This window comes from Sorex araneus, chromosome 6 (assembly GCF_027595985.1).
Source record: "Sorex araneus isolate mSorAra2 chromosome 6, mSorAra2.pri, whole genome shotgun sequence".
NCBI lineage: Eukaryota > Metazoa > Chordata > Mammalia > Eulipotyphla > Soricidae > Sorex > Sorex araneus.
In genome coordinates this window covers 59640670-59664792 of record NC_073307.1, presented here as the reverse complement: position 1 = coordinate 59664792, position 24123 = coordinate 59640670, and the positions used below count along the sequence as shown (strand labels likewise).

Sequence of the window (24123 nt, the reverse complement as noted above, 5' to 3'; positions counted from 1 at the left end):
CTGTCAGAGGGCAGGCGCTGCGGCTGCTTATCTGGGCGCAGCAGCTGCTGGAGCAGACAGCTCACACAGCAGCCTGCCCCATCCCGGGGAACCATGTGCTTGGCGGCGCAGGGCGAGCACTCCTGCTTTGGTCCGACGAGAAACTGGAGTTGTACTCGGCCTGAGTCCTGGTGTCCCTGAAGGTCAGTGTGACTCACCACCTGTGACCAGGTGCTGGCCAGGCCAGCTCAGCTGCCCGGGCCGGGAGGTAAGCAGCTGCCGGCTGGTTTCTTCTCTGTGGTTTTTTTTCTGCTCTGAGTTTTGAAATTCCCTTGAAATGTTGTTGGGTTCAGGGAGCTTGGGGGCAGGGGTGTCCGGAATGAAGCAGCCAAGCAGGAAAAGCACGTTGTGGGGGAGAAGAGCAGTTTATCCCCCGACTGTTTGCCGGGAGGAGTGCTCTCAACTGCTGCTGATCGTGACTTCTGTTTATGTTTTTAGTGGAGACGTTTGAGAAACTCGAGGTGGTATTTTTGGTGATGTTAGGTATCTAGTTTTATTACTGCATGTTTTCTTGTGACTAGATAACAGCATTTCAATGCGAAGTTTTCCCGTTTTGAAAACACAGTCCGGCAGCAAGTCTATTTTGGGGGCTCTGGTAGGGTGCCCCCCAGGAGAAAGGGAGTGGCTGTAAGCTGAGCCAGCCATGCTCTTTTCATCCAGGCAGCATGGGCTGGAATTAGTTCTCTCTGACTCAGTCTGTAGACCAGCTCCGGCCAGAGGAGTTCTGTAAGGCTGGGGCTATGGTTGCCTGTGTGAGAAAGGTAAAAACCCCAGGGATTTTCATCATGTCCCAGAGAAATGGTAAAGGATTTTCCAAGCCTCAAGGCTTCGAAAAGGAAAGCGGGTGTGTGCTGTTGAGCTGGCCTAGGGTGGGGTCTGGCTGCTGTATGGGGGCGTGCTGACCACTGGTTCTCTCTTCCCCCGTTTGGGGTCATTGACTCGTGGTGTCCCCGAGAGAGAAGTGGTCTGTGATGAAGAAATGGGTGCTTTTTTCCAGAGAGAGCCAGGACTGGGGAGAACCCCTGGGTAATTGCCCCAGAAAGAAAGTCCCAAGAGTGATCTCAGAGCCAGAGGCTTGCGTCGGCGTCTTCGACCTGCTGTTGTGGCAGAGGAGGAGCGGGGCTGCAGAGCCTCTCCTGCCAGATGCCCTGCACTCCTGGGCCGGGAGGTGCCAGCCCCCTGACGTCAGCAATCACTGTTTACTGTTGTCATGCTGCCTGTGTGCCCAGATACACACGCTCAGCCCACCGCTACAGGGTAGTCACGTTGGGCCAGAAATCACACCGCAAATAAATAAAACTCATCAACAACCCCTCCCCCAAGTAAAAAAGAAGTTATTCTGACTCACTTAGAAATGTTCGGCTTGAGGAATATGTGAGTGATTGCTTAGTCAGAGTTTACTTTTTTTTTTAATTTCACTTATATTTCATAAATTGTAGAACAGAATAGATTGAGAGGCAAGGCAGCATGGTTCTTTTCCTTTTTTTTTAAAATTTTGATGCTAGTTTTAAGAGGATGTAAATGTGAAAGCAAGGAAAGAGGATTTATAAATGCTCATTTGTAAATAGGAACATAGCTTTGCAAAAACCCAGGAACATAGCTTTGCAAAGCTGAAGTTGGACATTGCACGCCACACGTGATATTAGGGTGATATTTTAGCTAAGAGCACTTCTTTTTGGCTGAGACATCCCTCAGTGCACTTTGGCAGAGTGTCTGTTTCTCTGCTAGGGCAGTGAGTGACAGGACCTAGATAATAATGACCCCAGAGAAGTCCCCATGGCAAACAGAGGCCCTAGTTCCTCCCTCTGGGTGTGGGTTATCCAGGCAAATTTGTGCTGGTGGCTTGTTGCCCTTTCAATGAAGTGCGCAGATGTGTTTGCTTCAGAGACCGCTTGATCACTTCCTTCCTGAATCTGCTTGACCAGATGGTGGCCAGGTAGCACATGCCTTTGCTCTCTGGCCCATCCGGCAAGCATGATTTTGGAGAAAAGCATTTGCTTGAACGAAGGAATAGCCAATTTGTGATTATGGTTTGGTCAGGGACAAAATGAAAGTGGAGAAATACTTCACAGGGCTGTGGTCTCCCATGCGGCAGTGTAGACAAGAGTGGAGCCTGTCTTCTGAAGCCTCGTTCCAGAGACCGTATTTGCCCTGCTAGCCCGTGCAAAGGCAAACCCCTCTCACACTTGCTCTTCTGGTGGTGGCCTTGCCGCAGAAGTTACCTTTATGGTGCACAACAGTGTCGCACCTTCAGTGTATTATGAAAAGCCAGCAGTGCCAGTGGACACCTAGTTAGGTCTTGAGGGGCTCTTCCCTCCCTCCCCTGTCCCAGGACCGAGGCTTAGAGAAGTGCACGGCCACCAGAGCCACCAGACTTAGAGAAGTGTGCAGCCACCAGATGGACCCTGAAAGCAGAGCACGAAATCCTGGACTACAGTGTAGGGGGCAGGGCTCAGCAAGCACTTTATAACCAGCTCATTCTCTTTAGAAATGCCAGACACGAAAGCTGAAGATGGAGTGGATTTTCTCGGTGAGCCCAGGGGCAGTGCCATTTCTGAGGAGGCATCTGGTGAAGCTTCCCCTCCCAAGATGAAGCACAGCCCGAAGACCCAGGTGGTAAGTAGCCTGGGACCCGCTTGATCCACTCAGTTCTGACCCGTTTAGCCTCCACCCATGTGCTGGCAGCATTCCTTGCACCACAGCAGATGGTCACGAAAAAGACTCGTCCCAAACTGGACAGTTTCTGTCATGAAGTTTAATGTGTCACTCATTGAGAATTGGCCCCTGAAAGGGATCTGTAACCTTTCTTAAGCTGGCTCCTCTTTCTTCACATAGCACAAAAATAAGATTGATATATTGCTCAGTACTTAAGATTACAACCTGTTCACTAAATATATATATATATATTTATATAAATAAGTATATTTATATATATATAATATGAATTTATATATATATATATTCAGCCATTTTCTGTCCCCATAGCTGTATTGGCATTCACTCCCTCACCTAGAGGGGACAGTTCATTAGCTTTGTTCTTAGTGGGGCTGTGGGGCATGGCGGTACCTGGTGTTGCTCTGGTGCTGCTTCCAGCTCTGTGCTCAGGGGACCATGAAGAGCCAGGGACCGGTTCTGGCACTCCTGTATGCAAAGTCCACACCGCAGCCATTTGAGTAACCTCCTTGGCCATGGTTTAGTGTTCTTAATATATTCACAGAGTTTTATAGGCTTCACCACTGTCTTGTCTAAATTTAGAACACTATCATCACCTCAAAAAGAAACCTTGCACTTCTTAGCTGTCTCTCCCCAGCCCCTAAGCCCCAAGCAATCACTTTCTGTGCATGCACTTGGCCTTCCTGGAACTTCACAGAGACGGTAGTTGCAGGGCAGAAGGGTCCTCCAGGTGACCTCTGGCATTGAGGGTCTCCTGCCACCCATCAGGAGCACCACCGGCTGTGGCCCTGGCCACCCAGACAAAACAGTGAGAATATGAAATGTCTCATCGGAATGCAGCAGTCCACTCAGGGTCTTGTGGCTGCTCTCTCCCACCCACTGTGCTACCTCCGGGGTTCGCCCATGTTGCAACATTGGTTTTTCTTTTTATTGCTGAGTGGTGTTCCTTGGGCTGGACATACTATATTTCGTTGCTTGGATTGCTGACTTTATAGCTGTTACAAATGTATCACAATGAGTGGAGCCAGCTTTGTGTGAGCTTACGGTGTCCTGTTTTCATATACCTGCTAATGGATCTGCCACTCCCGGGGCACTTAGAGTAAGCATTCAGTCCAGTTTTTAAAAGTGATGTTTTTCCTCCAGGGTTTTCAGGTTAATCTTCTTTTTGTTTATGGATGTTAATTGTAAAACGTGGCGACTTAAAACTTGGGGGCTAGGGAGATAGCTCAAAGGGCTGATGTGTGTGCTTTCCACGCAGAGGTCCAGAGGTCTGCCTGGGCACTGGATGCATGCCCTGGGCCCAAGCACTGAATCCTCTGACCTGCATAGCAGGGCCAAGTCCCGCCAGAAGTGGCTTCAGAGCGCTGGTTGGGGACGCCTACCCCGAGACCACACTGTTCATTAGAGTAGACCCTCTGGGTGAGCTTTACTTCCTGGAGGTAGAACATGTTTGGGTTCCTTTCGGGAGAATGAAGCGGTCTCTCCCTTGATAGTGCCCCCACAGTGGGACAGAGCTGTGCCTGCCTGGCTGTTTGCAGTGTCTGGGCAGTGAGGTAAGCGGGGTGGGGAGGTGGGAGGTGCTTGAGGTGGCCCCAGGTTGTGGTCGTGACTCATGTTGGGTGGCTCCCACTAGCAGGCTTTCTTCAGACAGATGCTGGAGGGGCACACACCCTGCGGGGGACCCGCGTCTTTGTTTCCAGAAACCCGGGAAATGGAAGGGACAAGCTCATATCCTTGAATTCAAATGCCTTCATGTCAGTGTGGTGCTGGGTGGGGTTATGGGATGTGCCGGCATCAATATACTAACTGCCTCTTGTCTGGCACAGGAGAGAGCCCCATGCTTTGGCGGGGAAGCCCCTCATGCCCTCCCTGGTCTGTTGGAGTGGTTGGGAGAGAGGGGTTGCCTCCCTGTTTCATGGTGTCTCACTACACAGTGACGAGAACATATGGTCAGCCCAAGGTCAGGTGCAGCTGCCGGGGTTGCTGGGAGATTGGTTTCTGAGCCAGACTTATACAACAGGGCCTTCCCTCTGATTTGCCGGGCTCGGGACTGGTGGGGACAGTGCCAGGAGCGCCAGCAGGCCGCCAAGTGTGTGTTCATAAGCCTGAGTGTGTCTGCTTCCCGCATGTACTTGGAGAAAGCTCTGGGGTTATGCTGCGTTCTGGAAGATGTTCTGGGCGCAGAAAGTCTTCTTGTGTGCTCTTCAGTCTTGTAGGGTGGCAGTTCATTTTCTCTTGTGTCCCACTTCCTCCCTTTTTTGTTTTCTTCTGCACGCACTGAATTCCTTGGTCTGTTTGCACGTGGTCAGCAGAGAAAAGTCCACAGACAGAAATATGGCCGCTTGGTGAGGTGCCTACCCCACCCCCCGAACACCAGGCCCCTGTGTCCTCACGGGTTGGGTGGGAAAAGCTGGGGCTTGCGATGCTTGCAAGTTGAACTTCATATGGTGTTCAGGTGACATGAACATTCTTTCTTGCATCATGCCCTAACTTCTCTTAAAAGGGTGTTTTGCTGGGGCTTTTTTTTTTTTTTCTTTTTGGGTCACACCCAGCGATGCTCAGGGGTTACTCCTGGCTTTGCACTCAGGAATTGCTCCTGGCAGTGCTTGGAGGACCATATGGGATGCTGGGGATTGAACCCAGGTCGGCCGCGTGCAAGGCAAACGCCCTACCCGCTCTGCTATCGCTCCGGCCCCTGTTTTGCTGGGGCTTTGTGGACAGGCAGTGGGCCTGCCTGAGGTCGCCATGCAGCCAGGGTTGGAATGGTGAGAGCACTTGGTCTCATTCCATGACCCCTGCCTGCCTGCAGCCGCACTGCAGGTCAGGGACCGAGACCAGCAGGCCCTCCTGTACTCGCTCCTGGCCGCAGCTGCTTCTCTCTTCCCCGCTGCTCCCCATGCTGGCAGTCTGGAAAGTCGACTGCAGCGCCCAGCTGTATCGACAGTGGGGTGGCATTAGTGCCACATGAGCCACCCGATGTTTGTGACATATGTCCATTGTGTGTGTGCCTGGGATCAGGCCAGGTATTGTTGGATTGTTTGTGACACTCTATCTTCTCCGAGGTTCCAGCCAGACTCTGTTGACTCGGGTGGAGCTGCAGCCTGAAGGTGCGCTATGGCAGTTCTCGAGTAGATGGAAAGAATTGAGCTGTGATTCTTCCCGGTCTCCTGTTTGGTAACCCACCTTCCCTAAACATGTGTGGTTGTTGATACACGGGGACCTTGGGTGAGTGAGGTGCTCCCAAGTGTCCTGCTTGCTTAGCCCTGGGCACAGGGAACAAGCCCTCACTTATCGGTCAGCAATGCATACTGTGTGATCTCCACGGGGATCAGGCAAGGGCATGATGCACGTTTGCTCGTGTTCACTCAGGAAAAAGCATTTGTGTGGATGCTGCAGATTTGTTGCTGGACAGTCTTCGTAGACTTCTTCACTGGGCTAGAAATTGCTCACCACTTGGAAGGCCGTGCCATAATTGATCCACAATTTGGCTGTTTCCATTGGTCATTTTTCTACACTTTGTGGCTGTGATTTGTTGTGGGTCAAAGCCTTAATATGTTTACACTGTGATAATCAGCATTATGCCCACTTACATGCTTCACTGGACTCAGATTATCTTTGGCTTCTTTTCTCCCTTGGTGAATGAATATAGATCACCCTCTGAGATCTGGGCCTGGCTCCTGGCTGAGCAGGATTCCTCGTAGTTGGTGGAATAGCTTCAGGTGACAGTGTCCATTTCTACTCCTTCGGGGAACCAAAGGCATATGGGGCATTGTTTTTTTCAGAACTACTGAGTAGTCGCAGTCACCAGCTTAGGTGCTAAGGGGCTGGTTCGGTCTCTGCTGCCCGCTGAGCTCTGGAAAGCTCTCTGAATGAGTGGAGATTACTTATAGCCTGTCACTTCTGCGTTAGTACAGAAATATTGGGTGATGCTATGCCTCACAGGATAGTCAGAGGACTTTGTCAGCTGGCGGAAAGCCTCCTAGTCTGTTACTGATGTCTCGCTGTCTTGTTTCCAGAGGCATGATTCCGAGTAAGTACCACCAGTGACTTAGGTTCCCAGTGTCCCCATGTATGGCTGTTTGCATTCTAAACTAGTACCCTGGAATGATGCTCACGCACACTTAAAGTCAAACACCACTGATTGGCAACTAGAGAAACTTCTGTGGCCACTCTCAGACTTTCACTTGTGTTCTGTTTCGCTTAGCTGCTAAGCTGCTCTCTTTGCCACCAAGATGGTACTTATGTAGAGAGTTTGCCTTTGAACAGAACTTCCTACGGCTTCCCAGCCCTGCCTATTAGTTCCTAAACAATGGTGTGGCCAGGTGTGTGGACCGCATTGACCTCCAAGCGCGGGAAAGCAGCTCTATGTGGCCCTTCCCGTGAAAACATGTTCCTGGTGGCCAGGACGGCATCGTGACTCCTGCTGCTCAGTGCAGGGCAGCAACTCAGAGGTGTCTACGTGTCTTTGCCAGTTCTCATCTTCAGTGTGCAGCCCCGAGTGTTAGGAAAGAGCATGCTGCCCTGGGACAGACCTTCATCGAGCGACTCCTTTTCCAGTGGCTCGTTGCATAAACGTATTAGTCACGTGGATTGGTTAACCCAGCAGGTGGTTTAGCTCGCTGGTATTTAAGCCACTCAAGAACAAATGTGTCCAGGCACAGCCGTGAAATCTCCCGGGTTGAGCATTAGGTTTCTTGGAAAGCCGACCTCCATTTAACACACACCCCTCGATCGAATCCGGACCATGGGGCCCGACCTACAAGGTTTTTCCCTGTACCTACTAGGTTACACATCAAATTAATCAAATTGCTATTTTTAACTATTTTTAAAATGGTGTAAAAATTTTATTTTTAGAGTAGTAAGGGCTGTGTTGAACTTATTTTGGTTAACGTCTTCTGGAATTCCCTGTGTAGATGAGTCACTTTTCCCGGGACACAGTTTCTTTCTCGTCTCCAGGGGGCGAGCTTGCCTTTCTTTCTCTTGGCTTAGCAGGACTGGGTGGCTCTTGGCTCAGCGCCGAGAGGCAAACCTGGCCACGTTGAGGTACTTCGGTGACTGACTTAAAGAAGCTGAAACTGGGGCTAGAGTGATAGCACAGCGGGTAGGGCATTTGCCTTGCACACAGCCGACCCGGGTTCAAATCCCAGCATCCCATATGGTCCCCTGAGCACCACCAGGAGTAATTCCTGAGTGCAGAGCCAGGAGTAACCCCTGTGCATAGCCAGGTGTGACCCAAAAAGAAAAAAAAAAAAAAGAAGCCGAAACTATGGTGTTGAGAATGGCTGACACTTCTGACCCACTTTGTTCCTGAATAACCTACTGACCTAGACTGGCGAAGGAAGATACTTCGCAATAGTCAGGTCTGTTCAGCACGTGTAGAGCCGTCCTGTGCCGTGGCCCCAGCAGCACTCGCCTTTGTCCCAGGAGGCAGCTGCTGGTAGGCTCAGATGCCGAGTCTGGGCCAGCCAAATGCACCTAGAGAGGAGGGTGGTGCCAGAAGAGGCTTCAGAGCTCACGGACTGCCGCCTGTCACTCTCAGGAGCCCCAGGAGATGCCAGATAGCCCTGGCCACGCATGGAGCTTCACTGGGACAGTCCTGTTTATTGGTTGGCCAAGTGGGTGAGACTCTGATGCTACCTCATGGTCCCCAGTCCCCTCCCTCATGGGGTGCTGGAACCATCCAGGGAGGTGGCAGTAACCTCAGTTGCCCTTTGGGGGCACTTCCTGTTTGTGCACTTAAAGAAGGTGGACTCTAAGGGGGACCCTGCGTGTTTCTTTTTCCGCAGGGGTAGCAGGCGAGCCAGAGAGTGTGAGGCCGGGATGCCCCACTGTACTGTCTCTACAGCAGTGTTGTCTCCTGGGTATGTGCTTGCAGAAACATGTGCTCCTCAGCAGGGGCTCCCTGACCTGCAAGACCCTCTCCAGACCGAGAAGGGATCTGGCTGGCTCCCACAGCCCCCCTAGCTGATCACCGGGGTGTTGTTGCCATGAGGGTGCTTGGCCATGGCCATGATAGTGCTGCTGCTGCAGTTCTCACAGGCAGGAAGGGGAGGGGTCGTGGCCGAGCCGTTGGAGGTGACTGGGGTGGTGGCATTCCAGGGGGTCTGGAGGCTCTGTGTGGTTCTTTGGGTTCAGGCAGAAGGCTGGCAGGATTGGATGCTGTCCCACAGCAGCCGGTCAGTTGGGGTCAGTGGAGGTGGACGGAGTGTCTTTGAGCCAGAGAGGCCCTGGCAGTGTGGGCCTCTCTCCAGGTCACCGGTGAGCCCAGTGCTCTTTATCCCAACAGGCCACATGGGGCCGGGCTTTCCGAATGAGGCTTGTTCAGGGACACTGGGAATTCTGGAGCTTGGCCAGGAAAATCTATAAATACCTCTCTTCTTGCTTTTCCCCTCCTCGCCAGTGAAGAGGCTCTTTTCTTTTCTCCCCAAGGTTAACTCTTTACCCTGTTGCTCAGCCGGGCTCGCTCTCAGACGGGGCCTCTGCCGGCGGCTTGGGCGTCAGAGCTCTGCTCAGCAGCTGAGTCTGAGTTTGGCGGAAGCCACTTGCAGCTTCCGCTCACCGCAGCACAGAGAAGTTCCCTTCCCCTCCTCTCTGTCCCCTGACACCGCCTTCGCAGAGGCATGTGTCATCTGACTCATCCTGCAGAGCACACTGGCCGGAGTCTGACTTAAACCTCCTCAGGAAAAGACGCCGATGTGGGGATGGCAGCAGAGAACGCTGCCGTGACAAACACACAGGCTGTGCTTGCACCTGGGTAGGAAACGGTTTCTCCCTCCTGCTGTCTTTATGATATCCTCACTCTAGGTGAGAGACGAAGGGGCGAGGGTCCTCGGGACCCAGGACCCATTGCCTGGTGGACAGTGAGGGACGAGTAGAGTGGGCAGCTCCGTGGGGCTCATGTTCCCTGTTTGTGCGTACTGGCCCTGGCATGTGATGACAGGGTCCCCGAGGAGGCGCCAGTCAGTGAATGTCAGTGCGGTTTCCCTTGACCTCATTGCCGGTGTTTTCTAGAAGGAGGTTTGTTCTTGGGCCCAGAGATGAGCCTGTGGAAAGAGAGTGTCTCATTTGTTGGCCCTTCCCGACTTTTTCCATTTCTTTCTCAAACACTCTTTGTCCCCATTGCTTCCCCTTCTGGCTGTCGGGGGCTGTCAGGGAACTGCTGTTCCTGACCTGCCGGTTTGGGTCTCGCCAGGGTCTCAGGGGAGACGTGCCCAGGGGAGTAGGTCCCCAGAGCTTGCCTCGTGCTCCTTTTCTTCTGGGAAAGGAAAGGACCACTGATGGCCTGGACTCGGGGCAGGCCATCGGCAGTCATAGAGGAGCTGGGTGCCTGCAGGACTGCTGCCCCTGTGAAACGGGTCTGTCCTCTGGCACCGTGCTTCCTCCTGTCTCTCCGATGCCTGCTGCTGCTCCTTTTCTCAGGGCCACGCCTGGTGTCGAGAGTGAGCGTGCCCTGAGCTCTGGGAACATGCTGTGTGCTCTCCACAATGCTGGGGAGTGATTCAGACACGGTGGTTTCTCCTTGCCCAGGTGCCACGCCAGGCCTCCAGACACGACCCTCTGTGTCCTCATGCTCCTGCCCCCATGCCGAGGGCCTTCATTTTCTTTTTCCATCTTCCTTCTCACTGCTCCGATTCCAACTTATGCGGCGGCCTCTGGTGGCTCTGTAGCTCCTGTCACCACCTCTTGCCTTACTCTGCCTACCCCTGACTGAGAGCTGCTCCATGGCCTTCCAGGGATGCTGGCTTCTGGAGGAGCTCTGGCGTCTGTCTGCACCCTGTCTGCGCTCCTCTGGTCCTTTGCTGCTTGCACTTTTTTTGTGTCTGGGTCTCAACACCCACTGGGTCTTCTGCCTGGGTCTCAGCAAGAACAGTCTCTTGTCTTTCTGGTCCCCACCCCACCTTATTCTCCTGCTCACTCACCAGGCTTCAGGTTAGGCCCATTTCCTCAATAGGCCTCTTCTGGCCCCTGAATTCTGTTCGGGGTTCAGGTAGAACAGTCTGGCAGCTCTGTACTTCTGTGACATTTCTCACATGTCATTACCACAGCCTAATGCCTGCCCTACTAGATCCACACTGCCAAGCACAGACCTGCCGCAAATCCTGTGTAATGACTGCTCTGACTTCACCTCCTAAAGCTTTTTGAAGGTTCGGACCATGATATATCAAGTTGTAATATTCTGTTGCAGCAGTAGAATTTCCCCCACTAAGCGGTGTGGCTTGGGGCCACTCCCAGGGCCCCCCCACCAGCTGATCAGCCTGACTCAGTGCCGTGGTCCTCCCAGGCAGTACTTGTGGAGGACCATGCAGTGCGGAAGTCAGGGCTGGGCTGACTCTGTGCACGCGTGGGTGCCAAAGGCATTTGGTTCCAGTAGCACAAATTCTCTGTGTGAAATATTTCGGTGGTTTAAATTGTTAGTGACATAGAAGTTGCTATTTACATAAGGATTCTTACCATTCCAGGCTTTTAAAATGTAGAAGTGTTAAAAAGCCACATTTTTGGGGGAATTTTGAAAATTCTTTCAAAAAAGTTAAGTGTTTGCAAATAGTATATTCACTCATACTTTACTTAGCAAAAACTGTCTAGAAATTATTTTTCTTTTGGCCTTACCTGGCAGTTGGCTCAGGGCTTACTCCTGGCTCTGTGCTCAGGGATCACTCCTGGTGGTGCTCGGGGGACCGTATGGGATGCCAGGGATCCAATAGGGTTTGCCACCTGCAAGGCAAATGCTCTCCCCACGGTACTATTACTCTGGCTCCTAGAAATTTAATAAGTGAAAAAGCACTTTTTTTTTAAGACCTAGATTACAATTGGAAATAGAAGCCACCACCAAAAGTTGGTCTGAATCTCATGCTTTTTGCAGTCATAAATGTCTATATATAAACTATTTGGGTGGGAAAATAGTGACAGGAAATGAGTTCATTGGAATCAGCAGTGTAGTGTCGGCAGAGTGTTCAAGAATAGGCGATGGAGGAGTTATGGGAATCACAGACTGTTCCTTGTTGTCCTTTGCCCAGCAGCTCTCTTCTGGGGCCGTGGGGAGCACACCTGACAGTGTTCAGGGCTTCCTCCTGGCTCTGAGCTCAGGAGTCGCTCCTTGCAGTATGGGGTGCTGGGGACTGAGCCAAGTCAGCCATGCACGAGGCAAGTGCCCTTCTTGCTGTCCTGTCTCTCTGGCCCCATGGAGCTGTAGCTCTTGACTCCACAAAGTGACAGTCTTTGCACGAGAGAAGCATCTTGTGTGTGACTCTGGGAGATGTTTAGGGAAAGAAGAAAGACACATAGAACGGAGTTTGGTGGGACCTTGATTAGCTGTGACATCTTCCGCAGCAGACTTCCACTCTGGGGCTTTTTTCCTGGGCTGTCACTCCAGGACCCCATGGAGGGAACTAGGTCCAGGACCAGTGGCCCATGTCTATGGAACACTGGCCAACAGGAAGTCTGAGGTGTGAGTGTCCCTAATCCCTGGAGCCTCTGATGGGCTGTCCTGGGCTCTCACCCACCTTGTCATGACTTCCCATCTTGCTCCATCCATCTCCCCTCACTGGCAGTCTCAGCGAGATGGAGCATGTATGCTTACTTCAGGAGTCCTTCCTGTCGGAAACACAGATCTAAGAAGAGATCTCTCAGGAGCTTTGGTTTTTACCCTCCTAGTTTCCTGTCCCCTCTGTCTTTTGTTCTCTCTGGCACAGTGAGTTGTCGGTGCTTTCTTGCAAAGGCAACAGCAACCAGTTGAGTCACTGTCCCTCTCCTGCAAGCTTTCCCTTCCCTCTAGAAGTGAGTCAGCAGAGTGCAGAGGTGGGGGGGATCCCAGCTCCGGGGCCTGCAGCAACACTGCACAGGAGGGAGGCTCTCTGGGGCTTAGGAACCCCCCTCTTCCCTCAAGAGCTCAACAGCCTGGACTAGGTGGTCTGTGCTGAGAGACTGGCATTGCTAGGGGTGGGGGCAGTGCCGTATCTCCTTCTGCAGTCTAGTGCATATCGCCACCGGTAAATGCGACTGTGGGTGACTCATTACTTCCGGGTTGGGGGAGCCACAGGTTAATGACAATTGCTGGCGGCAGGCCCCTTCTCATTTCACGTGTAACGTGGCAGTGCTGTGTAGACTCACGCAAGAACCAGCTGCGAGTTTCCCCCACCAGGTTTGGCGGGAGAATTTCTCAGTTCCCTTTTCTCTCTGTGAATCTGCCCGCGTCCTAGAGCTCTTGTGGACGAAGATTCCTCAGCCAAAGATCAGGAAGGATTTGAGCTGAGGCCGGTGTCCACACTGTCTCATTTTTCAGTTCTGAAAGCCCATGGTACTCTGGTAGGGAGTGTACCCCAGGAAGAGGAAGGACCCTTGATTTCACCGCTCAGCATCCGCTTCTGCCCCTACCCATCTGTACCCCCACAGAAACTGCTTGGGTCCCTGCTGCATGGATGCCTTGGCGGCCACCCACTGCCAGCTGCTTGGGGCTGGGGAAGGAGAGTCAGGTGGGCTTCCCCTCAGTGCTGGCAGTTTTGCTACCTCCCTGCTGGTATCTAGGCTCTGAAACTGCCGCTGGACCTTCGCTGCCCCCTCCTGAGCCAAGACAAAAGTGAGCATTGCTTTGAAGGGGACTTCAGTCACTTGGATCAAGCATTAGGGCCCGTGACTGAGTAAATCGAGGCAAAACTGAACTCACAAGCCGAAATGCTTCATTTAGAATGCAGAGAATTTCTGTGCTTGATTCTCTAGAATCTTGAAGACTGATGGGTCTCTGGTATGAGCCCATTAAAAATAATCCCCTGACCCCGTCAAAGAATTTGGGGCACCTTGTGGCCAGAGGGGAGCTGCAGAGAGAAGGGGAGGCTGTCACTCCTACTACACACAGTTCCCAGAAGGAAAGGGAAGAGAAAATGGTCTCAAAACGAAACCTTGTACCTCTCAGTCCTGGTTTGGATAGAAATGATTGGTCTCTGTGTTTCAAAATTCTAACAGAGTAATGGTTCAGTGGTTCCAGATGTTTCTGATAAAAACCTGGACTGTCGCAGCAGCAACAAAGTGCAGGGCTTGGTACAGCCTCTGCCAGAGAGCTGGGCCAAGCCAGAGGGGAGAGTGCGGGCTCTGGCCCCCCACTTGGCGCAGGGGTCCCCTGAGCAGCCCAAACGCTCTGAGGGCAAACCCATCCCTGCTCAGAACGGAGTACAGTTCGCTAGATTTCCAGCCTAGCACCCACTGCCGCCGGAAATGCCAAAGTCTGTTCATGGAGTCTGTCTCAAAGCGAGAATTCGGGCCATTCCAGATGATTAGGCCATTCTGAAACAGGTTTCTTTCATTTTATGAACTTCTTGAGGACAGAGACCTTGTTATTTGCTTCTTTTGTTCACCTCCACTACGAGGCAGAAACCATCTGTGGAATAAATCAGTATAGATTATCTTCCTTCAGCCTGTGTGCAGCAGGGAGGGGACTGGAGGAGAGCTGGCCGTGGTGATTCCACGTCTCTGATCCCAGAGGGCTGCCTGGGAACTGGGGAAGCAGGAAACATTTGCTTCTGATTAAGGCGGCGGGAAGGGGGTGGCTGGGAGGACAGAGGGCCTGGCTGGGTGTGGCGGGGAGTAGGGTCGTTAGGGCTGGACCCTTCACCGCAGATGACCAGCAGTGATGTCCCCATCCTCAGTGCCTTGGGCTCTTGTGGTTGGTCCCCTCAGCCCTTTGTTGACCCTTTGCTGTCCACCTGAGCTGAACGGGTATGCGAGGCCTTGCGTTCGCCCAGTGGTCATTTGGTTGCACTTGGTTGCTTTCTCTGGTCACACTTGTGGGAAGCAGTGTTCGTCTCTCGTGTGAACGGTGAGGGATCACAGGCCCCACATTGCAGCTGCAGGGGGGGTGAAGTGGGCACTGAGCTTCGAGCTGAGGCAGCCCCATGGGCGGCCCAGACACATAGGAGTGCAGGGACTGAGGCTTGCCCCCCTGCCGGGGAGTTTGAGTCACTGGCTCGCCTTGGGCCGGTTCAGCTCCAGACTCCTTGTGCCTCCAAGGAGTTTGAGTGTCAGAGGGCCCGTCTCTGTCTGAAACTCACACTCCCCCCACCACCATCTCTGCCCCCTCCAGTGCTATCCTCCGCCCCCCTCCAGTGGGTTCTGAAATAAGGCTGCTTGCTCCCAGGGGAATGTTCAGAGGCTTCCCCAAATGCAGAGAAATAACTGCCATGAGTGGGGTGCAAGAACTGTGAATGTGAGGTGGGGAGGGTGTCTCCCTGCTCTCGGGGGCACCAGCCGTCAGCACGCATGCCCAGCCTTCTTGCCTGTGTGTTCTGTGAGCCCCGTTCCCCAGGCTCTGATGAGTTTGCCACCTTGTCCCTGGACAGAGCTGGGCTTCGGGTGTACTCCCCGCCGCGCTGCGGGCTTCCCTGGCGGTGGCAGGCAGGAAGCTCCACACCTGCTTGCTCTCATCCCGCATGGGGGCTTAGCAGGGCCCCCTTCCCCCCCATTTGTTGCCCTGTGCCTGGAAAGTCACAGCCTGTGCTGTGGTGGCCGGACAGAGCCCCTTTCACAGGGACACTGGAAGGAGGAGGAGGAGAGGAAGCGGGTTGGAATCGGAGCCTTGTTTTTTTCCTCTGTCTGTGGATGAATCACGTTCCCACCACTGCAATTAGGTTTCCAAACCTCCAGGGTGGCTGGTGCCGAGCTGCAGGCGAGCAGAGCCGTTGGGCCCGCCCGGGAGGGGCGGGTCAGGGGCGGAGTGGGCTGGTGTCCTGGCCGCTCCCTCGCTCCCTCAGAATGCAGCCTCTCCCCTGCAGCCCGGCCCTGGACTGCTCTCCCGCAGACGTGCCGGCTTCCACCGGCTTTCCCTGATCGGAAAACGGATTGCCCTCATCTTTATTTTTCTTTTCAGGCCAGCACGGTTTTAATGAGACGTTTTCCGTGTCATCTTGTTGTATACCTCTTTTTTCTTACTTTTTCCTGACTGAGTGCAGGGAGGATTTTCACTGCCTGCTTCTGGCCCCTCTGCCCCAGGCCCGTCATTATGCTGAACCAGTTCAGTTTTCGTTTCTCTGTGGGACCAGCCCACCCTGGGCTCGAGGGGCGAGTTTCTCTCCGTCCCTATGTGCCTGAAGCATAGCAGCAGGCCGGCCTGGGCCACGGCGTGCAGGCCCCACTCCCAGTGCTCTGAGGTCGCCGCAGAGTTCTCACCTGGCTCATGCTGTTGGATTTGGTGTACTTTCTTCTCAGCTTGTTTGGAACTGTCGGGGTTTCAGAGGGCCTTGTGGGAGCACAGGCCCCCCAGGTTAGAGGGTATTTCCCGTTTTCTTTGGGTCCCTCCTGTCTGCACTAGAACAAAATGTACGAGCGGCACAAGAGGCGCTATAGCCTCTGCGACATCTCTAAGGTGGACAGGACAGTGGACGTGGTGCTGCTGAAGGTGAGTGTTGGGTCTGGTCAGAGACAGAGGAGCTGTGCAAAGTCGGGGTGGGTGGGGTCGGGGTAAGGGAAAGCGCCTGGAGGGATGTTTGGACCCAGATGGGGTGGGGTGCGGAGGGGAGTTACCTCTGAACCCTTGATGAAGTTCCTTCAGTGGGGTTCGCTGCACGAGACCCAGGCCTTCTTCCCTCAGCTCGCAGCAGTTGGGGCATCTCTCTGAGGCCTCTCTGGCTTGGCCCATGCTCTGGCTGCCTCGCCTTCACAGCCCTCCAGGGAAGGAGTCATTGCTTTCCCTTGGAAGGGTCCCCGACCCCGGCTGCTGACTCAGTGGGGCTTGGCTGGCCTTGGTCTGGCCGTGACTGGTGGGAGCTGCATTTGTTTGTTTTCGAGGCTGTCACTGATGTCGGCCCTGAGCAGGGGCGGAGACTCCAGATAGCTAATTGCTCACAGAAGGCCTTGGGCCTTCGGGCTAAAATTAGTAAGAGCCCCTTTAGTCCCCTGAGAGGCTAAAGGGAGGGAGTCTGGGAATGTTGGGCAACCCAGGCACAATTTTTGTAAGTTTAGCGGTTTTCTGGCCAAGGTGGGGCTGTTGGCCAGCAGCCAGGTACCTCCCAGCCCCACCTTGGAGGGGAGCTGGGGTGCTTTGGGGGCTGGGATAAGCAGATGGGCAGTGGGCTTTCTTGCCTCTCAGCTCTGTCAACTGCCAGAGACTCCCTGATTGTTTTCATTGGTCACTTGTGGCCAAGGAATGGGCTTGTGGCTGGTGGACAAGTGTGATTTGGTGGCGGGTGTTTTAGCCCTTCTGAAATCTGTGGCAGGTGGCTGTAGGCCTTGCCATAGGCCATGTGAGGCAGGGAACCCTTGTCACTTGGTGTTTTGAACTTATTCCCAGATGTGATCTTTCAGAATCGCACTGTTTTAATTCCTGTCCTCAGAGATTTAGGAGTGCTTTTGCTTGAACCTGGAAGTCTTGGCCTGCTAGGGGAAAACGGAAGGAGAGGGAGACGGGGGTCGCAGTGTCCTCTGGAGTCACCATTCGACACAGCTAACTCAAGGAGCTCTACACGGAGTACCGGGGAATCAGGCAGTCTGGACATTGTTTCACTTAGACTTGTTGCTGGGTTGCAAGTGTTGCCTGTTCCCTAAAGAACTTGGGGTTCTCTTCAGTCCTGCCCAGTGAGAAAACCCTAGCGACAAAGATGTGTTCTTTTTATTTTTTTTAACCCAAAAGGTCCCAACTCATGTACATGGAATTAGTGTTTTACTGATTAGTTTTTACTTGTGTTTCCTCCCCTTCCCCCCCCCCCAGATGGCCTTGCACCTAATGAAAGGATTTCACTAACTTTTCATTAGAAGAAACCTTTCAGTAGAAGAAAACCACTTCTCAGAAAATAGGCATTTATCCCAAATAAGCATCAGGAGACCCGAAGGCACCCTATTTTCTGCGTGAATGAGATGGGCAAATTTGGTGTTAATTGGTGCCCGCTGAAAACTATACATTAAAATGGCAGTAGTATCCTATTGGGTGTCAGGCACAGGGTTGAGTTGAAAAGGTACACAGTTCTTTAAAAACCTCTTATTGCTCAAAGACAGTTCACAGAGAAAGGGACTCAACTTGCAATTTCTCTCAGTGACCAGAGCCAGGGAGCCAGCTGTCTGGGCCGCAGAGTGGACTCTTGCTTGAGGTAGAAGAGGTGGGCTGAGGTACTGCTGGCGAGGAACTTTTCCCCAGAGCACCACAAATACTGATACACCACTGGAATGAGGAGCAGCTAGAGTAGCCTGGGCAGGTAGGACAGGATGTTGGCCAGGCATGCCCAGGGTCTCCGTGGGTGTTGTGGGAAACCCCTGACAGCAGGCCAGGCATGCAGCAGCAGGTCTGTGGTCTGAAGCCGAAGCAGCGGGCAGAGCCGCGCTCTGTGTCCTCCTGTGGGTCTCCCTCACCGTGTGGAAGACAGATTCAGAGGCGGCGCAGGCCATCTGGGTCCTCGGTACCAGCCCAGATGGGCTTGTTCTCAGGGACCGTGGCTCTCTCCTTTCTCTCCATGACTCTGGGTTGCCAAGTCTTTTTGTTACCTGCGTATTGACCAGCTTGTACTCATGGCAGTTTCCCTCTCGTGCAGCTCATGGTGGGGGCGGGAATGTGTGTAGCCCCCAGAGCCGGGCACACCCCCTGCTCACATTCCCTCTGGAGTAGTCGCACGGGTCTCTGCTGCCCCAAGTCATACAGGATGATTCTCCACACTTGTCTCCCATGGCACATTTGCCCCACCAGCTAGAGTAATCTAAACCCAGAAGGACTGCCCACACTAGAGTGTTCTGCGGAACCATGTATAGGAAGATTGGGCCCAGACCCTGGGACTGGATCTAAGTGTAAACTGGTTTAGTTCAGGGCCGTCTCCATTTTACTCACTTTGTAAAACCAGCAGTGTTGTAATTCATGCCTCTGTTGCTTACCAAGGGAGGCGTGACTGTCTCCAGGAACTTGGTGTCCAATGAGTGGAGACTCAGCTCTGTGGGAGTTTGTTCCAGGATGCTTGCGCCTTGTACTAGGCAAAAAATGAGGAGGTGAAGAGTTGGCGGCAGCCCCGTCTGCACAGGACAGTCTGGACCCCGAGAGGACTGGGGCTATGGAGGAGGGTGGGTTTTTGCTTCCTTTGCTCAGCCTCTCCAGCCAGGTCTCCTGAAACTTCGGGTTCAGGAGCACAGACAGGCAGTGGCTGAGCGGGTGGGGTGTGACCATGCACCTTTAGGGTGCTCGGATATCAACACATGCCCCTAATCAAAGGCAGTTCCCGCTCCACTTGAGTGTGTCTACCCCTTTTCATGGGTGGAGTGGTGTAGGTCTTCACTAGGCTTGCTCCCAGGCCACGTGGCAGGGGCACAGCCATGGCCATGGTCTGCCACTTTCTATCAGGACCCACATTCCACACGTGCTGAACTCACAGGCATTTGGGTGCTGCATGTTTGTGTCCAGGATCTCATTTTTGCAGAGAGAATGTGAACAAAAGATTTAGGTTTATTTTTTAGCTTGAATAGGATCAGGGCCAGAAAGTACGTTTTAGGAACTTTCTGCTCAAGAAAAAAAATAAATGAGAAGACCCCGCCAGAACCATGGATATTTAATAGCAGCATCTGTTTCCCTCATTTCCAGCTGCTTGCTGAGCACCGTTTCTGAACCCTCTGCAGCTCCTCTCTCGCTCCTGCCCTCTCGGTCCATTTCCAGCCCCACATACCTGGGGAGAAACGCGCGCCGTCTTCCCCTCCATTCCCTTTTACTGCCCACGCTCATTAGTGGTGCCCGTGCTGCTCTTTCCCCCTCCTAGCTGCCTCACCTCCCGAGAAGAGCAGAGAGTGCTGGAGTACTGAGACCGGCTTCTCTGTGTCACTCCAGCACCTTGGCCCAAGCTATGCCCTGGGAAAAGAATGGCCTCCGAGCAGGTGGGGGTGGGCATGGACCCCTCAGGGCTGGGGCGCGTCACTGTCTGTGGTGCGCACATGCAGAGGGATGTTTCATGTGGATTCACGGATGTGGTCTTCCCGTGGCTCCTGTGCATGAGGAGGGAGGAAGGGAGGGTGGGAACAGAGTGGGTATGGGATGAAGGCGAGTGTGCCTGTTGCAGCAGCGACCCTGAGAAGTCGGAGTGGGACTGTCGTCCCTCTTCGCTGTGGACATGAACCGATGTGATCTGGCCAACAGCTGGCTCTCCCGTTTCCTGCCAACACGGGTCACTGTGCCCCATGCTTCCTACCAGCCATTGTCAGAGGTGCCATGTGCTGTGTTGGTGTAGTTTTGAGCGGCCTGCCTAGTCACACTCAGGCGGGTGAGTTTGTGTGCGAGTTGCCCCGTGCCCGCCTGCACTGCTCCTCGGGGGTGTGCCCTGCCTGGCTGTCCTGCGACCCTCACCTGGGACTCCTCCAGCCTCTGCCGCAGCCTTGCCCGCCGGAAAAGTCCTGCGCTGTGCAGCTGAGCATGGTTCGCCAGGCTCGCTCACTTTCCCCTCCGTACCTCCTCACCCTCACCGGGGCTCTCCTGCCCCTTCTCTCTCTGTGGTGGTGTTCTTGGCTGTCTCTGGGCCTTGCTGCTTCTGTGTGGTGGAGGACATTTGCCTGGACTAGACAGTCACCATGTCCTGCCACTCCGCTTTCTTCCACTATGCTGTCCCATCCTATCCGCAACCCCGTCTTTGTTCTCTTTTGGCACCCTGGAGAGTAGAGCTTTGAACTACGGTGGCCACATCTCCTGCCTCGCTTCCCTGACTACTCCAGACCCCTCGTTGCTGCTCCAGGAACCCCCCGACCCCCTGCCCTGTGCAGCAGGGAAAGGGCTCTCCACAGGGTTCTAGAGCTGGCCCCAGAGCTGCCCACAAAATGCACATCTCGGGGCTGGAGTAATAGCACAGCGGGTAGGGCATTTGCCTTGCACGCGGCTGACCCGGGTTCGATTCCCAGCATCCCATATGGTCCTCTGAGCACCACCAGGAGTAACCCCTGTGCATCGCCATGTGCTGGGCAGCCTGGTACCTGTGTTTTGACCTGCCAACCTGTCTGGAGCCAGAACCCTCCCAAAGCCTGGACATGCCCTCGGCTGGACTGACCTCCCTTTTCCCCATAGGCGGTGCCCCTGAAGTGCACGGCTGCTGTGCCATGGGCTTCACAGAGACATCTGCACGCTGGCAGCTTGGCTTCTACCTCAGCTCATTCTCATTTCAGAAAACCTCATTCACTATTAATGTTTTTGTCTAAATTCAACAGTGATTTTATTTTCTACCAAGTCTTTGGTGATGTTGAATCACTGCCAGATTTCGACTCCTTGTGCTTGCAGTGAAAAGTGTTTGGCAGTGGTAGAACCCCAAGACGGTATTCCATGACCCTGGGGTGGGCGGTCAGCGGGGCCTCCCCACCCTGTTCCTGAGCATAGTACACGTCTTCCCCTTTCTGGGAAGCAAGGACATTTTGCTGTGTTCTGGGGACAGGAAGGAAACAGACACTGGCTCGGCCACTGCCTCCCTGCAGCTATGCTTACCAGCATGTTCCTGAGACCCTCTGCTCCTGTGCACTCCTCACCTCTGCCCTGGAGGGACCCCAGGAAGGAAGGCCTAGTGCAGAACTTCTCCCAGCTGGAGTCTTGGTACTGTCTTGTGAATCCTGAGCTCAGAGATGAAACTTGGAGAAGCCTTGAGAAAGCTCCACCACAGTTGGGTTCACAGAATCCCCATTCTGTGCTCCCCGGGGTCCCACTGCCCCCAGCATCCTGGCCGTCTGAGCACAAGATGCACATCTGAGTTGGGATTTTGACCCCTCTCAGCTCGTTCAAGCTGCTCTTCCCTGAAGACTCCAGTACCCTCAAGCGGGCCTTCTCAGTAACTGTTCCCTGATCTTCTGCCCAGACCCTGCTCAGCTGTGGGCCCTGTGCTGTGCCCCCCTGCTCTTCTGTTTATCCCCCCTCTCTCTGCCCTCCCCTCGCGATTTTTATTGAGGTTAATCATGCTTTTCATACACACCAACACCACACCCTTCCCTGCCCTTGCTAGCTTGAGAATTCTGCTCCTCATGGTGTGGTGGGCCCAGCTCCCCATTCTGCAGTGCTGCTTGTGCCCCCACAGGCTTTCAGCTCCCCTTCCCTGGGGCTGACCCCACACAGTGCTTGCTCCTCCCACCAGCAGCTGCTTAAGAACCCAGCAGCCTTCAAGGCTTGAGCCAGTGCTCTGAGACACAGATGACGGTTGGTTGTTTTTTTTTTTTTTTTTTTTTTTTAAATTTTTGGTTTTTGGGGATGCACCAGTAATACTTGGAGGTAACTCATGGCTCTGTGCCCTGTGGTGCTCTGGGGACCACGCAGTGCCAGGCAGTGAGGCCTGGGCCTCCAACTTGCAAAACATGTGCTCCAGTCCTCTGAGCCATTTCCCTCACCCTCATTCTTATTTTTTAATAGAACAAAGGAGACATGCCAAGGGTATGAGCATGAGTTTCAGTGGTATTTTTTCTTTGTAGCAGTAAATGGGTTAGTTTTGTTTGGGTTTTCTTTCCTTTTGGCAGGGGGAAATGGGGTCGTACCCACTGCCTCTGCACGGGGGATCACTCTGTGTGGGACTCGAGACTCCTGAAGTGGTTCTGGAGAGCGAGTCTGGGTTGCTGCATGCCAGACAAGCACCTTCCCACTGCATGCACTCTCTGTCTTCTCAGATAGGTCAAAACACTCCCCATTTCAAAAGAAGCATGTTATTATGTGACCTACCTACCCAGGTGTCCACTTTTCAAGGGCACAGGCAGAAATAATACGCAGTGCTGACAACGATTAAAGAAATCAGAACGCTCCTGCACGGTCGGCGGGTCGTTACAGGGGACAGCCAACTAGGAGAAGGCTGGCAGTCCCTCAGGACAGAAAGTAAAAAGTTCTCGTGTGACCCCATGTTCCACTCCTCACAAAGACCATGAGCACACATCCACACACAAACATACGAATGTTCATGACCGAGTGTCATGGATGGATGTCGGAGGAGGTGCCCGCCTGATAAAGGACAAGCTAGCCAAATGCATTTCCACCCCCTGAGCAGACTGTCACCCCCACTCACTTCTCTTCGGTGGATATGTCTTAGCAACGCTGCCCTAGGGCTGCACAGGCCTGGGGGCCAGTGCTGAAGTGAGTGCCTGTGGGGCATAGGGGCTGGGGGTGCTGCGCGCTGTGAGGCGGGTCCCTCTGTGGCTCCGGGACCGGAGCTGAGCATCCATGGAAAGAGGGTGAAGTCAAGTTCAGATGCAGAGAGGACCCACAGCTGCTTTGTTAGTATTGACGGATGTGTCCTGGTGACAGGGTGAGGGAGCACTACCTTTGGCCTGCACTTTAACGTCAGCCCGAGGCACTGCTCAGCGAGAGGCTTGCCAGGGTGCACTGGGAAAAAAGAAACGATGCGCAAAAGAACTGGGAGAAATGACAGAAATAGGCCTTTGGTATCTCTCTGTGATCATTCAGGCATAGCTGCTCAAGTATGTCAAGTCTCTTGAAACTCGTGTTATAAACCAATGTCACATCAATAAAAACCAAAGATCTTGAACAATCTTTAGAAAAGTTGCATTCTTTTAAGCTTCCAGACGAGGGCTGTGGAGGAATGTTACCCCGTTTGGGTCAAAGTCTTATTTCTGCGGGCATATCTGCTTATCTGTGTGCTTTCAAACCAGTTGTCATTCCCTCCCTCACTGTCCCCGAGGCTCGTGAGTCTGCGTTAATGCGGAGAGTGCACATTTGCTATAGCTGTCATGGGGCTCAAAACTAACAGAATTTTTCTGTTTGGCTTATTTTTGGGGCCACACCAAGTGCTGCTCAGAAGGACCCCCAGCTCAGTGTTTGGGGTCCCTGCTGAAGGCGCGTGTGGTGTTGGAATTGGACCTAGGGTGCCTGCACTGTAGCGCTGTGGGCCGTCTGGCAGGCCCCACACTCAGGCTTCCAAATCAGAGGCCCAACTGGCATTCGCAATAACAACCATTTTTCTGTTTAATTTGAACTTGCAAACGAAGGTGCTAATTGTGTATTTTGATACTTGGCTAATCGTATCTGCCGTTTTCTTTTCTCCTTTTATCTCGTGGCAGGCACTGTTCCCCTTTGTGTGCCCTTTCCCTGTTCCTCTGAGATGCCTCATGCTCAGGACAGTCTCTGTCCTGTTTCCATTGAGAGATATTTTTTTAATAAAATAAAAATTTTCTACTTTGAGATAAAGGGTTAAAAATGTAAGGGTGAAAGCAGAAGTGATGGGTTCGGGGTGCGGTTGGTCTTCCTGGGGCAGCTGCCTTGCTCTGCTCCCCGGTCTCAGACTGTGCCCACTTTCTTTTCTCACAGATAAACCGAGAGAGCTGGTGTACCATCGAGCCATGCCCAGATGCAGCATCTCTCCTGACTCCCACCACGAGCCCAGGTAAATGGGATGGGGAGGGTGTGTGTATGTGTATTTGGGGAAGGGGGTGTTCTGTTGTGCAATTTGCTTAAGTAACTGCTGACAAACAACTGTTATTGTTGTGTCACCCCCTCATACCTGT

General features: G+C 53.3%; 1 protein-coding gene across 8 annotated transcripts in view; it reads left to right on the top strand.

Annotated features, from left to right (window-relative positions):
* AKAP13 (A-kinase anchoring protein 13) overlaps positions 1 to 24123 on the top strand; it is a 181033-nt gene that overhangs the window by 106684 nt on the left and 50226 nt on the right. For 6 of the 8 annotated variants that reach the window (XM_055142067.1, XM_055142066.1, XM_055142065.1 and 3 more), the window contains exons 8-9: positions 2528 to 2655; positions 23927 to 24002. In XM_055142067.1, the coding sequence (XP_054998042.1) occupies positions 2528 to 2655; positions 23927 to 24002 (204 nt within the window). Of the gene's footprint in view, positions 1 to 2527; positions 2656 to 15437; positions 16094 to 23926; positions 24003 to 24123 lie in introns of those variants that run through there. The other 2 variants (XM_055142069.1, XM_055142068.1) reach the window with 1 other exon arrangement.